General features: G+C 39.3%; 1 protein-coding gene across 1 annotated transcript in view; it reads right to left on the reverse strand.

Moving 5' to 3' along the window:
* Positions 1–2145: 2145 nt before the first annotated feature.
* LOC136876172 (caspase-8) overlaps positions 2146–14052 on the reverse strand; it is an 88111-nt gene continuing 76204 nt past the window's right edge. Inside the window, exons 5-6 of the mRNA XM_067149895.2 lie at positions 13453–13575; positions 2146–3714 (exon numbers count right to left, since the gene is read on the reverse strand). Coding sequence (XP_067005996.2) covers positions 3395–3714; positions 13453–13575 — 443 coding nt within the window. The 3' untranslated portion in view covers positions 2146–3394. The remainder of the gene's footprint in view (positions 3715–13452; positions 13576–14052) is intronic.

Here is a 14052-nt window from a genome sequence, read left to right on the forward strand (position 1 = left end):
TTGGTAGATACATTGTAAATAAAATTGTTTTAAGAGAAGTCAACATGTCAGTGGATATTATTTGAAAGAAGTAAGTTCAGTCACAGGAATATGTTGTGTGTTAGGTTAGCTAATGTCAAGGAAGTGATATTTGGAAAATGAAGACACACCCTACTTGTAAATAGAACCATTCCCATGTGATTTATTTGATTCTTAAGAGTTATGAAATGAACTGTTATTTTAATTTTCTCTTTCCAAAACATTTTATTTTACTTTAATAAACCATATATTTAAGATTAACCATGTGTGGTGAAGTTATTTATAGGTAGGAGCTGTAGAATAAGTTTATAGATATAAGTGAGATGCAATTCTTGTTTCTTCACATTGTTTAATTTGGTATGTAGGGTGGAGACATCCATCTGAGATATTGATAGGCTATAACTTTAGGAGCACCGTACCACTCCTCAGATCCCACGTTAAGCGAAGATATTTACCATAACTATACTCTGAGATCATCTGAGTTGCCGGAGAATTTTAATACGCCTCTACTGGACGCAGAAGGGTGCAACGGGAAAATGGAAAATTTGATAATGAATAAACCATCAACAATTTGGCTGATCATCATAATTACCCCTTATCCCTTATTTGGCTAAACGTCACAAAAATGAAACATGTATAATTATAATCTTACAAACACTCCTACACCAAACCAAACTACAGCCCCAATAGGCCTTCGCTTACCAAGTGACCGCTGCTCAGTCCGAAGGCCTGAAGATTACAAGGTGCCACATGGACAGTGTGACTGAATCCTCACGGTCATTATTCCTGGCCCTCTAGACTGGGGTCGCCATCTCACCATTAGACAGCTCCTCAATTAAACGTAATCGTAGGCTGAGTGGACCTGGAACCAGCCCTCATATCCAGGTAAAAATGCCTGACCTGTACTGGAACCTGGGCCCTCCGGGTGAGAGGCAGGTAAGTTAGATCGATACGAGAGACAAAAATCTCAAAAAATTTACATTCACTTCTATCAGGGAAACTTTGTTAGTTTCCCGTGAATACTTCTTTTAATTCAGCACTCTTCAAAAAATCTAATAACGCCAAGCCAATCAACCAGAAGTAGTTTCTAATTCTCTAATCTAATAAAATAAAGCACATTAGATACAAAAACGCCCATCGGGTTGGCGGTCTCCCTTTTTAATCTTCCATTGTAATTTGGTCACTGGTATACTGTTCATAGTCAGTTTCTGGAAATCTTGTATCGCGTAAATTAAATCTATGTCAAATTTTTAAAGGTTATGTTGAACTTGAGAATATGGCTTTGAATGTAAGTATCGATTCTCAAAAGTTCTCAAATGCTTTACATTCAATTCTGCCTGTCACTAATCACAATCAAATTGGAAAGAGAAAAAATGTCATCTAAACTTTACGGTTATTTGTGACCTTGAGCTCAGCTGGAAAGTGTGCTCGCTGTACAAATCAGTACGAGTGGGAAATTATTCAAACTTTAAAAATGTACCAACGTGCGCAAATAAAACGACTGTGGTTTTTATAACATTTTAACACAAAAATGTAAAATTCCCAGTCTTATATTAGGACCAAAATAGTAATAGGCAATCGCAAAACCTCCCATGGATTTATGAATGTAAGGTGCCACATCTGTTCTGGTGCCTATAACATAAGATGGTCCCTTATGCAAGTTCACCGCCGATCGCTTTTCTAGTAGCTCTAATTATCGCAATGATGGGATGTGAACACCAAGATCCATAAGTATGCCGTAGCCCTCCTTTTGTGAGATACAGTTTCTTGAAAAATGCTTGATCGAGGATTTAGCATTGATGGGACTGAAATTTCTGGACGGTTGATCTGGGAAATCGTTTCTTCGAGGAACGGATAATGTGGGATGTTTACAACGAGATTTAATTAGGATACTTGAGGGACTGCGCAATTTGAATGAATAATTCGGGAAAATGTAGTTTCCCAGAACGAATAATCGAGGTTCTACTGTATAAGAATTGTTCTAGTTGTGTCCAGACTCCACTGGGGAGAACAGATAGGTTTAGAAACCAAACTGGACTAAGTCAGGGAAGTGTACTGTCTCCACTTGTTTATAGTGGTTATGGATAAAATTCTAAAAGAAACAAAGGCAAGATATGGAGGGGATATAAAATAATGTTGTTTGCAGACAACATGGGCCCAATTTCATCACCGTGGGTTAAGTATACTCCAAACCCTGGGTTTATTAACTTAGGGTTAATATTTTAACTCATTCTTACGAGTCACATGCTTCACCAAGCTATTTCAGCACAGGGCTAACTAACACCATATTAACCCTCACCGGAAACAACTGCCATATCAATCAAGGAGGCAGTGACTAAAATTCAGAGATTATGAACACACTTTTTGTGTCGTTCTTTTGTTTATTTTTTGCGTGATATTTCGTTTTCTTCCTCAGCACATATTGGACCCCCCTTTACGTTTTTTGGCTGTTAAAATCTTTGTAACGAGTACAGGTATTGCGAATAACCATTATAATTTTCACCAGCAGACACATAGGTTATTTATGAAAATGGTTATTTATGAAAATTAAATGGGAGGTCTATGCAACAAATATTTTAATTCTTGAGAGGGCACACATGGACAGCATAAAATCCTCCACTCACTGGCTCAGACGGACTGACTGTGTTAACCTATGAATGATGACGTACACCTTTGGCAATTCCAGTACAGTGAATTCAGTAAAGGCTGAAGCCTTGAGACACCCCTCTAAAATGCTACAAAGATCAGTTCAAAAAGACAGAAAGAACACAGGTACATATCAAAACAGTTAATATGCACTTGCAGAAGAATGCACTCTCTGGCACATAACCATCTCAGTTGCTATTGTAATGTTTGAAGAAGAATGTAAAAGACAACAAATAGGGCTTTGTCAAAGACGGAAACTTCATCAAAGGCATCCCTGTCCATACCTTGAATATACAATATATTGTATTGAAAAGGTTGGACCCTCTTGTCAATTTATTCCTATATTTGAATGCAAATGTATCTGCTTTAAATCTTTTATAATTGGAGCTGTGCTCTGTTAGCCAAAAAAATACTATACTAGTTTAGTTAAAATCGAAATTACAAGAAAAATAAATTACTATATTTTTTCTGATGCTGTGCTCATTATCATGTTTATATTATAACACACTGAACAGGGGAACATTTTAGAACATACTGATAGCTATAAAGATATTGCAGATGGTCTTGATTCGTTTCATAACTTGCTCGTATGCCTGGAAAAAAAAAAAAAAAAACACCCTGGAATAACAAGTGCCTGAACCACTTTACTTGCACCCACTTCATCTCAGTCTGTCACTCACTTTCAACTAAACAGAACTGAGGAATGAGGAGACTATAAGCATTGAATCTTTCAACACAACTTCTTCTTTTTCTTAACAACTGCATACCCCTTTAACATACGTTCGATATACTGATCAATTAGATAATCGAACATGTATCTCTCTAGGATTCGCCTAGCAGTGGCTTTCCTAGCTTCAGTGTGAAAGGGGAAGAAGAGTGGTTTCGTAAACGTTGTAATAAACTGAGGAGTCATAGCTTTCAGCTCCCCATTCACAGGAGCACGCTTATTACATACCTTACCAATTACATTAACAAATATATTTAAAACGTCCATTTCAACAGCGCTATTTTGAAGCATCTTCTCCCAGAGTGTTTTAATAAACCAGGAGCCTAGAACAGAAACAAATGGCAGATATTAAAGATCATCCAACAAAGTTACAATACAGGCAAAGTATCAAGCAAAGTGTCAACATGACCACCAACAATTACAGGTATTGGGAATAACCAATATAATTTTCACCAGCAGAAACATAGGTCATTTATGAAAATTAAATGGCAGGTCTATGCAACAAATGTTGTAATTCTTGAGAGGGAGCACATGAACAGCATAAAAGCCTCCACTCACAGGCTCAGACGGACTGACCGCGTTAACCTATGAATGATGATACACCCCTTTGGCAAATTCCTGTACATTGAACTCAGTCATGGCTGAGGCCTCAAGACACCCCTCTAAATTGCTACAAAGATCAATTCAAAAAAGACAGGAAGAACACAGGTATATATCACAACAGATAATATGCACTTGCAGAAGAATGCACTCTCTGGAATATAACCACTTCAGTTGCTGTTGTAATGTTTGAAGAAGAATGTAAAATGCAAGAAAAAGGGCTTTGTCAAAGACGGAAACTTCACCAAAGCCATCCTTGTCCATACCTTCCATCAGGTGGAAAACATACATGTTTTATGCAATGTTTAGCCTGTTAAGCTATCAAAAAGTTCATTACTGCACAGAGTTAATTACTGAATCACAAGTCATTATTTCAACCGACATAAAGAAATAGAGTCCACAAGTTGCATATTTTTCTTTCCGAGGCTCTTCTGCTGATTTGCTATGCCTATCACAGAAGGAGTTCTTTCTATATTAACTCCTTTAGCTTTTGGTAATCCCCTACTACCTGCAAAAAAAGCAGCTTTTCAAGCAGAAAAAGTTTTGTCTCGTCCACAATTTCCACCATACCGAAATCCACATTCCCGACTTAAGCTGCCCCTGGAAAGGGAACCTTACAAAGTGCTATCAGTTGAAACAGTTTTTTTAACAGAAGTATTACTCCTCCATCACACCCCACTTTGCCCTGACATGACAAGCAGAGCCTGGTCTCTCAACCTTGAGCCCAAGTTGGAGGAATCCCCATAATGAAATACAAACTGGCAATTTATAACAATTTATAACAATACCCTTGTGGCCTATATCCCAACCAGCAGATATGTAAGCAAGTTTTGAAAAGGCTCAATAGTGCAAAAATATGAAGGTACAGGATCCATAACCATATGCCAACAGGCTCATGGTAAACAACCTAAAGGGGAAACTCTATCCGAGACAAGGTTAACAGGATTCTACCTTTTGAAACAGCAGGAACCACAAAGAACTGCTAGAAAATAGATGGAAACTTGCACTTAAAGGGAGAGACCCAGGGAAAGTTGATGGTGTTGTTTAAAGGTCATCGTCTCTCAAGGAAAAGATTAAGTCAAACATGTTAAAGGAAACCAAGAGCTGGAGGGGACATTCATAATAATGTTGTTGTATTTACATCCCAATAACCAGTTATGATGATTTTCGGAGATGCTGAGGTGCCAGAATTTTGTCCTGCAGTAGTTCTTTTATATGCCAGTAAATCTACCAACATGAGGCTGACATATCTGAGCACCTTCAAACACCACCGGACTCAGCCAGGATCAAACATGCCAAGTTGGGGCCAAAAGGCCAGTGCCTCAACCTCTGAGCCACTCAGACTGGTGGAAGGGATGTCGATCCAGCAGGAAGAGACATAGTTAAATAAGCAAAATCGGAAGGTACCTGCATTCTACATCAGGCCAACTAGAGACATTTCATGATATCGATGATAAATAGACCTACAACTCTTGGTAAAGGGGGAAATAAATAGAATTTTCAATGAAACTATCGGAAATTTTTTTTGCCTACTGTACGAGAGATCCATATTCTACCAACATACTTACTAAAAATATGGACCTTACATCAATTGATCGAGTATCCATCTGGCAGCTGTAACGCCCAGCTTGGTAACTGAAGCTCACAGACATCTGACAAACTCTGGGGACACATAGTGGCCTATTTTGCATGTTTCTTAACTTCCAGTCATGTATGTTTTTAGGCTGGAGACAGAAGTTGGGTATGGTAGTTGCACTGTAAGTAATATTGTTTGTTTCCAAGTTATAACTAAATATTCTTGTAAGTTTTGTGATGAAGCTAGAGCGGCTTTGCTTGGAACAGTGTATTTACCTGTATGATTAGTTCATCAAAAAATGTATAGCTGAGAAAATCTGGACATAAATTCCCAAGCTTACAAATTCCACACAGAAACACACTGTAGAACATTGTAAAAGTAAGAAAGCTTTTCAAAAACTAAAATCTTCCGGTGCCGGGCTGAGTGACTCAGACGGTTTAGGCGCTGGCCTTCTGACCCCAACTTGGAAGGTTCGATCCTGGCTCAGTCCGGTGGTATTTGAAGGTGCTCAAATACGTCAGCCTCGTGTCGGTAGATTTACTGGCACGTAAAAGAACTCCTGCGGGACTAAATTCCGGCACCTCGGCATCTCCGAGAACTTACAATTGTAATGCCAAGCAGCTAAAAGATCATCCTGTGCAGAAAGCTCTCGCTATCACATGTCTAAGGAGAGGCCCAGGACAGGCAAGAAAAACAGGATGGTGAAACAGCTGAAACGACTTTCAGGAGGAAGGACATCCCTGTTGCCCCTAGATTCAGAAGCAGAGGGAATACTTTCTACAGATTAGAAGAGCCGCTTCTGAGTGATAATTGGTGACAATGGAAAAGAAGAAAGATGTCTGCTGATGCTTGGTGTAATGCTTTCTTTTTGCAATTCAGATCACTCTTCCCTCCAGAGTGAACAGTTTCCAGCTTTTATTAATTTATTTAACAACTGCTATCTTCATGCTCCTCATTTCAGCATAATACTTTCTTCAATCTCTATTATTTTTCTCTCTCTCCACACTTTTAATTTATTCCATCATTTGATAAGAGCCCCTATCTGACCTTTTCTGATGTTTTAACACGTTCCGTGCGGTTCGGGTCACCATGTGCCCCGAAACATGTTACTCTTATCCGTCGGTGCGAACTTCCCAGAATTGCGAAGTAAGTAACTACGTCCTAGTTACGAATTTCTGTTAACTAATGGCAACATAGTGTTCCAATTGAAGCAAAGGATCGAGGCATACTGCTAGTTTTGATCGGCCCACCGGTGACCCGAAGGAAGTTTTTTTCATCTTCCGTTCATATCGCATCGGGTCACCCTGAGTCCCGATTGTTGTCTGACCTATATTTTTACGCGGGAATCGCTTAGCGCGGTTACGGTGAATGAAGCCTAGAGTGTTGCTGTCCGCAGATCGTAGACTGTTGTTTAAGGAGTACCACCCTTCTGATATCTGCTTTCTACATTGCTCTTAGGAAAGCCAATAGAGGTTATTGGAGTTATTGGAATAGTTATTGACATATTTACTATCTTCCGTATATAATATTTACAAGCAATTTCACGTCCTTTTTTAGGTATGGAGCTTTCACATTCTGACACACCGGCGGTACGGAAAAGAAAGAGGGTTAGGACAGCACTGGGGTGGGCCTATATTACGTTCCGTGCGGTTCGGGTCACCATGTGCCCCGAAACATGTTACTGTTATCCGTCGGTGCGAACTTCCCAGAATTGCGAAGTAAGTAACTACGTCCTAGTTACGAATTTCTGTTAACTAATGGCAACATAGTGTTCCAATTGAAGTAAAGGATCGAGGCATACTGCTAGTTTTGATCGGCCCACCGGTGACCCAATTATTTCCGGGGTCATTTCTGTTTCACGCAATTGTTGAATCGGAACACTGTCGCACAGGTAAATACGCTGGAATGTCTCCTCAACAATAACGCACACAACAAGTGCACATGCATGGTTTAGGATGTCATACTAGGGAGTAAACAAAGTCAAATTCGTCAGGTCACCGGTGACCCGAACCGATAATAACTAAAGGCAGCATCGGGTCACCGGTGGGCCGATACGACGTAACATTAAGTCATCGAAATTCACTGCCGCAGGGAACGTGTTAACATAATATTCTTTCTGTACAGCCATCAAATAGATTATTTTTAAAAATTATCCACTCCCCTTCAACATTTTTCACCTTGTCTTTGGTATTGTTTTAACTTATTTGCAAGCTGTAACCATTACTTTCTATCTTGCAACAGTGCAAAGGGCAACTGAACTTACTTTCTGTTTTGCTAGCACCCCGTAAGTTTCCATACACATACTGTAAAATCCCTTGAGTGTTTCCAATTGGCTTTTCCCTTCAATGTGTTACTGATTGGTTTTAGTTCTTCAGTCTCTTCACATATATCCCAGTCCCTCTCATGTCTAATTAAAAATAGTAAGTTTGTCTCAAAGGATGTTCTCTAAAATAATACATAGGGAGCTGAAAAATTAGCATCTATTTATTTCAAAATTAGCATCTATTTAACAAGTTAAAATAATTGCATGGTATTATTAATTTTAACGATTCCAAGTTTATGAAGTGCAATTATTATCCTTGCTTCACACACAATACAAATTCATTGTTCAAACAAAAGCATTGTCAGTACTTTGGCACTGTTTTTTTTTTTCTTTTCAAATTGCACCATCTGTCTGTAACCACTGTGTTGTAATGAGACACATGTGCTCACTATCTATATTGTTTTTGGGGTCCACAACAACTCAAGACAGTATTTAGCAAATATGCTGTACACTATCTGAACTGCAGTTAATGCAAGCATGACATCACATTTTTCACTTTCTTTTATCTGGTTTAGAATTTCATGTTTCAGAGAACAGGAACTAGACCAGATATCGTTTCGTGAGAGATCTGTTACTCCAAACAATTTCTCAAGCTCATCTAATTTATCAGTGTTATTCAAAATTATATTTTTTGGATACAAAGCTTGAGAAATTGACACAAAATGCTTATGGTTGGGGTCTTTAGCTTTCAATGTGGCTAGCTTGCACTGTGAAAAATGAGCAGCTTTGACAAACGTGTCTCTACATGCAGCCTGCTGTAGAGGAGTGAGTTTAATCAAAGCATCATTAGTTGCCGCTGAAAAATTCCCCTCACAAATTACAGTAAAACTGGCGTCAAGGTTATGCAGTTTGGGGTAAAGGAGATGAGAGGTAGGATACAGAGACCCTTCAAGTTCAGTAAGGAGGTCAACCAATCCAGCTGCATGATCTGTGAAAAAAACCATGTGGAAGTGAAGCCTATTCACTTCTCGGTCACTCAGATTAGTCATGTACTTAATACCACAGTTGTTGATGTCTTTCATGTCAGACATCTTGAAAAATGTAACAACAGCAGTAAAGTAAGCATTAAAATAGAAGACAACCTGAAACCCCTATTACATTGGGTTATGACAGGTTCAGGAAAAAGCTTTGCTTCCTCTGAAGCACCATACATTGATGTTAAAAGCAAAGTCATCTCCGTACAGGCCATGAAGGCCCTGGGAGGGGTGGAAGGTAAAGGCGTCCACTATCCGTAAGCTCGGCACTTGATGGGGTAGAGTGGTTAGTTCTACACCCGGCCGCCTTTGCCCCCTGATTTTTGGTGTAGGCTGAGTGAACCTCAGGGCAATGACTTTGATGTTACGAATTGTAAATAATTATATTTTTGCTTCCTTGTGTTCAAAAATGCAGACACCATCGCAACCACATGATTTAAATCTGTCATCACTGCGACCCAACTATTGCCAACCAAGCTGATCTTATGTGCCCAGCACTGTACATCCATTAAATTATCTCCTATGACCACACTTAATGTTTCGTAACACCGGGTCATGTACGGGGCACTGTCATCAACAAACACTTTAACTGCATCATATGGTACACTATAACTGCGCAGAGCTTCTAAAACAGCACAAGAGCAGTTTGTAGCATTTCCTGCATCAAGACAGTTCACAGAAACAACGTGCAACTCTCTTTTCGATCCGGCTGGGACTTGGAATATGATGATAAAAACACAACGGCCCATTCTATATGTAGTTTCATCACAGAGTATGTTGATGTTCTTTCCCACTAGAGGCTCTGCTGTTCTTTTCTGGTAGTCAGATGCAACTTCTAGAAAGGAAGAAAGACCTCAAATTATAACAAAATAATTTAAAATTACTGGATCAAGTGGGTACGGGTAAGATAGTTCAATATGGAAATTGCACTCAAATTCGGTATCCTTCAATTCTGCGCGTGGTTTTGATGTCATAATACCTAAACCGTACCCGATCAACGAAATCGAAACTTACTTGGTAAATATATTTTACTTAAAGAGTTCTCACACATGGCAGCTCTTCATTTAAAAACTCAATAATCCAGGCTCTTAGCTCTTTGCTTTCCAGCTTTTGCAGAGATACATTTGCTTTGGGAAATATTTCGACTGTGTGTTTTCTCAACCTTTTGCTGATGCAATTAAATTATTTTCTAAGGAAATTTTTTCGTCGTTTACAACTATCTAACTGTGTAAGCGCAGAAGATTGCTTTCTTTGAGACGTACTAGCAGCAGGGGTTGGACATTCGTTATCACGTCGTTTACACGTGTTTTTCAGATTTAACATGTTTCACAATGCTACCTTTTTTCCCCCACCCAACTCGGCAATTACAATACTTGCAAAACACTGTCGGTGAATCTGTGGCATATAAACCATCCTTTGCATATTGCTGAGCCCTTTCGTGCGCAGTTTTTGTCCTGCGCCCCATAACCTAAACGATCGCTCGACTTTCTACTCTTCACTAGTTTCAACTTTGAACAACAGGAAAACAACACTGCATCTATCTTGTTATTTCCGTGACGCTTGATTTTCATTTCGATAATTATCGATACAGATCTTATTCCCCTTGCTATTCCCATTGCAAATATCGATTAAAGTCAGCAAGCAGCAATCGATCGGCTACTTTTTTCATCGATCAGAAGATTTATGCATCATATTTTGAGTATTTCTGACGATTTTGCTGAAATGTATTGTTTTTGCCAGTAAAATAGCATATTTTCGCAGAATTCACACCAAAATCGCATATTCATACTAATTTCAGATTTTGGGTCACAATTTGCATTTTGTCGCACTTCTATTTATGCGTAAAAATGATTTTATTCCACATTAGAATTACTGTAGGCTTGGATTCAGTACAAGATTAAAAAATTCGCATTTATCGCAAATGCAATTTTTTCAGGTCCCTGCCATGACCATGGTCTGCCATGAGGATGTTGGGACAGGATGGGAAATACAAGGCATGTTTTTTAAGTAAGGGCTGTTTGAAAATAACTACACAACGAAAGACGATTTTCAAACACCACGTTTATTTGCAGATTCTCCATACTGGTACTTTACTCTATTTTTCAATATAGGTGCCAAGTTTGTTTAAACACTTACCATACCTTACAACTAAGTTTTGAATACCTTCTTCATAGACACTTGTCTCCTCCTCCTCCGATAACCAAGAGTTCTTGATCTTGCACTGAGACAGAGTCTGTTTGGCCTTCACCTTTACAGGCAAATGTGTGTTTTGATAAATATATTTCACTTAAGAGTTCTCACACATGGCAGCTCTTCATTTTTGACTCGTTATGCCAAAGAAGGGGACAACATGTTGAGTCAGATTGTAACGGGAGACAAAACATGGGTTTCGCATATCACGGAATGGAGACACACACATTTGCCTGTAAAGGTGAAGGCCAAACAGACTCTGTCCCAGCGCAAGATCAAAAACTCTTGGTTATCGGAGGAGGCGGCAAGTGTCTATGAAGAGGGTATTCAAAACTTAGTTGTAAGGTATGAAAAGTGTTTAAACAAACTTGGCGGCTACATTGAAAAATTGGGTTAAGTACGTAGAATCTGCTAATAAATGTGGTGTTTGAAAATCGTCTTTCGTTGTGTAGTTATTTTCAAACGGCTCTTGCTTAAAAAAAAAAAAAAAAACACATCTCATAGTAAAAATTTATCCTTACTCAGCCCACAAATTCCACAATTGCCCTTGCTATTTGGTATCATAAAATGGGATGTCTCAGGAAGTATACAACAGCATCATTAACAATAATGAAACAAGAAATGCCCTGACTCTGTTCTTTCAGGGTGTTCTGTTTCTTGTGCATATGAGTGTATAATCTCAGCCTTTGGGGTACCTGACCCCTACAGAGCATGTCCCCAGGTGGCAGATAGGGGGCCCCTACAATATGTATGGCTGGTTGAAATACCCAATACAACCAGTGGACCAACACGTAGCCCAATTCCTTGGTGCTTTAAAATACTGGGACACCCTTTCTCCAGGGGTCATAAATATGGAGGGCCCTTGCCCTGGGTTATGGGTGAAGTCTTCAACGGCATCTATGGCAGAGATGAACTTCAGTACAGTGGAGATGGCGGAAGGGGCAAACCCGTAGTGTCTGTACTCCAGAGGAGCGGCTACGAAAGGCATCTGTTTCCATGTTAGGGGCGGCCTAATTTTGAACCTGGCAGTAGATATAAAATGTCTTTGGGTGTGGCGAGCCCATTGTAACAATAGCTTATACGGATGCAGGTATGGTGACTCGGAAAATGTTAGGGCATCCCCTGATAAAAGCGACGTGCAGCTCTTTGGGTGCTGGGGGAAGTGTGAGAAGCGGCCAACCAACACCACATTACATCAAGAATGCAACGTAAATGTCCTGACAGTGATGGGAAAGACGGAAGAACTGCTTGTTTCATGAAAGAAAAAGATATAGGCATACTTGGACTGTGTGAGACCAAGAAGAGAGGTACAGGAGAGATTCCTCTGAAAGAAGGATACAGGCTGTATTACAGTGGAGGACCTGAAACAAAAATGGAGTGGCCATCATTGCTATTGATGGAAGATCTAAATGCACAAGTTAGAATGGAAAGACAAGGAAAGGAAGATGTTGTAGGGGGATATAGAAATGTAAATCCAGAAGGTGAGCTGTTGGTGGATTTTTGCACAAGGAACCAAATGATTGTTGGAAACACTTGGTTAAGGAAGAAGTCAGAAGATTACAAGGTAAGGTTGGGGAGACAGATGAAAAAAGACCATGACTGATTATATAATCATCGAGAAAGAACACCGGAAGAACATTTTAGATATTACAGCCATGCCTGAAGAAGCCTTTGGTGGAGATCATAGAGTTATAGGAAAATTGAAAGTGGGAAAGATTGAAAAAACCCCCATTAAGAAGAGATAAAAGAGAATTGAAGTACAGAAGTTGGCAGAGAAAAGCATACAAGAAGAATTTCAAAGGGAAATAATACCCTTGGTACCCAGGACGGAGATGGGGAATGTTGAAGATGAATGAAAACGATTTACGGAAACACTGGCTGGATGTGCAGAAAAGGTATGTGGTAGAACATCAGGAAATGTGAAAGACAAAGAGACACACTGGTGGAATGATGCGGTAAAGATTAAAGTGAAGGAAAAGAAAATGGCATGGAAAGCATGGAAAACATCTAAGACTGAAGAAAGTTCAAGAAAATATGTGGAGGCAAAAATTTTGGCCAACAAAGTAGTGGAGGAAGAAATGAGGAAAAGCTGGGCCTTATTCACACAGAATTTGAAAGATGATATGCAGGGCAGCAAGAAATTATTGTATGGTATCTTAAGAAACAAAGAGAGATCAAGTAAACACCAGATTTGTGAAGGTTGAAGGCAGCATAAAAAATAAAGCATAATATTAACAAAGCAAGAAGAAATAAGAAATAGATGGAGAGAGGGCTGCCAACAGTGGGGTTCGAACCCATTATCTCCGGATGCAAGTTCACAGTTGCGCGCCCCTAACCGCACGGCCAACTCGCCCAGTACCCTCTTTTGTAAAGGATAGAATTTTCTAAGTGTACTGACCTGTGATTCTGTCCCTGAATGCAGCGTATCCTGGCACTGTTGCCCAGAATGTTATCATGTCACTCACTTCCGGACATGTCTTTGAACCTGATGTGCCATCAGTGTCGATATCACTCTTGATTGCTGTAATTGGTACAGAGAGAAAAAAAAATTGCATCATATTTAATGCACTTGTCTAAATTAACCACAGACCTGTATACATGCACATATTTTGATGAACTCAGGCAAAAAATTTCCTTATTGATGAATTTAGAAATGATAAGGTCCTATTCTCCCATTTCCGAGGCCAAAGCTTAACTTCTACTTCAGACAAGATACAGTAAGCACCAACTATTCAGCCTTCAGGCCCAAGCTTGAAGTTTTGTTACAATGCCATGAACAACATCAGATATCACATTCAAAGTATAGTACATTTTTCTGAAAATATGACCAAAACGATATGTATTTATATGTCCTATAAAATTAGGCTAAATATGCTCAGAAATGTCCAAATCGTGCTTTATTCCAACAAAGAGCCAAAACGGAAGCCGGGAAAAAATATTACATTTCCTGATCATCCAAACCCTACTAATGACATTTGGACCACAACCAGTGTGTCTG

The sequence above is a fragment of the Anabrus simplex genome, chromosome 6, assembly GCF_040414725.1.
Source record: "Anabrus simplex isolate iqAnaSimp1 chromosome 6, ASM4041472v1, whole genome shotgun sequence".
NCBI classification, from domain to species: Eukaryota; Metazoa; Arthropoda; class Insecta; order Orthoptera; family Tettigoniidae; genus Anabrus; species Anabrus simplex.